We start from the raw sequence: 1,495 nt of genomic DNA, 5'->3' as shown, positions 1-1,495 counted from the left end.
TGTGTGTGTGTGTGTGTGTGTGTGTGTGTATCAGTCTTTGTCCCTCCGCCATCGCTTGACAACCGAGGTTGATGTGTTTACATCCCTGTAACTCACTGGTTCGGAAAAAAAGACCGATGGAATAAGTACTAGGCTTATAAAGAATAAGTCCTGAGGTTGATCTCTTCGACTAAACATGGTGCTCCAGCATGGCCGCAATCTAATGACTGAAACAAAGAAAAGATAACAATAAAAAAAAAATTATTTATGTGAATTCTATTTATGAAAGTGTTCTTCCATACACAGCTACAGCCAAACACTAGAATCCTTCTTTCCAAATTTTATATGAGCCACTATCATCCACCCTCATTCTGCTCTAGTAAAACTTCTTCATGCAGTGACTGCGCAACCTTGTATTTCTTGAGAGGAAAAGAAATACTGAAATTAAAAAGCCCCATAAAAATTTTCCAAAGAAGATCAAAAAAAAAAATCTGCTTTGAAAATTTGTATAGGTCTTTTATAGAAACTTTTATTCTAAGATATTTTCTTGTTTTGCTTCATTTAAAAACATAAAAAACTGTTTTATTAATTCTGTTGGATTAATGGTGATTATTTTCAAAAACTTTATATTCACAGGAAATATCTCAAAGCTGTTGAAATCGACCATAATTGGGTCTCTGAAAGATGGATTCCAGACCTCGGTTTGTCTCAGTATAAAGCAACATTTGAATTACAATTAGTTGATGGTCGCATGTTAAATAATTTGACCAAAAAAGATTTGGAGAAGTATTTTGCTATTCATCGCAAATTTCATCATGCCAGTATACTTCATGGAATCGAACTTCTGAGGTCTTTAGATTTTGACAAAGAAGTAAGTATCTCTGTTCTTTCTCACCATCATCATTGTCATCATAATCATCATCATCATCATCATTTAACACCAGTGTTCTATGCTGTCATTGGTTAGATGGTTTGACAGAATCTGAGGGGCCTGAGAATTGCTTTGTGTACCAGTGTCTGCTTTGGCAGTGTTTCTGTAACTGGATACCTTTCCTAATGCCAACCACCTCACAGCATGAGCTGAGTGCATTTTTCTTTTTCTTTTTATTTTTTGTGGTACCAACATTGCTTTCAAAAAACAATTGGTGGTACTGAAGCCATTGGTGATGGTACAGAAGACAGCATTAGTTTTTATGTGCTATTTAACAGTTTGAATAGCTCTTCCATAATATAATTACTTCATCACTTGTTAAGGTTATCTCTAACCCAACGTTTCTCAACCAAGGTTCCCTGGAACCCTAGGGTTCTGCAAAAGGTTCCTAGGGGTTCTGCAAGAAAGAGTGAGACATGCTAATTTCATGTTTGTAATATTATACATGCACAACATATTAATTATCTAACCTATTATATATATATATATATATATATATATGATATTTACCACGTGAACTATGATGAAAAATATGAGAAAGATATAGTATATAATTTTTTTGTACAGGGGTTCCTTGAGACATGT

General features: G+C 34.2%; 1 protein-coding gene across 1 annotated transcript in view; it reads left to right on the top strand.

Moving 5' to 3' along the window:
* LOC106877021 (kazrin-like) overlaps positions 1–1,495 on the top strand; it is a 9,156-nt gene that overhangs the window by 3,547 nt on the left and 4,114 nt on the right. The window contains exon 2 of the mRNA XM_014925798.2: positions 616–850. Coding sequence (XP_014781284.2) covers positions 616–850 — 235 coding nt within the window. The remainder of the gene's footprint in view (positions 1–615; positions 851–1,495) is intronic.

Source organism: Octopus bimaculoides, chromosome 19, assembly GCF_001194135.2.
Source record: "Octopus bimaculoides isolate UCB-OBI-ISO-001 chromosome 19, ASM119413v2, whole genome shotgun sequence".
NCBI classification, from domain to species: Eukaryota; Metazoa; Mollusca; class Cephalopoda; order Octopoda; family Octopodidae; genus Octopus; species Octopus bimaculoides.
This window is presented reverse-complemented; position numbering and strand designations above follow the sequence as displayed.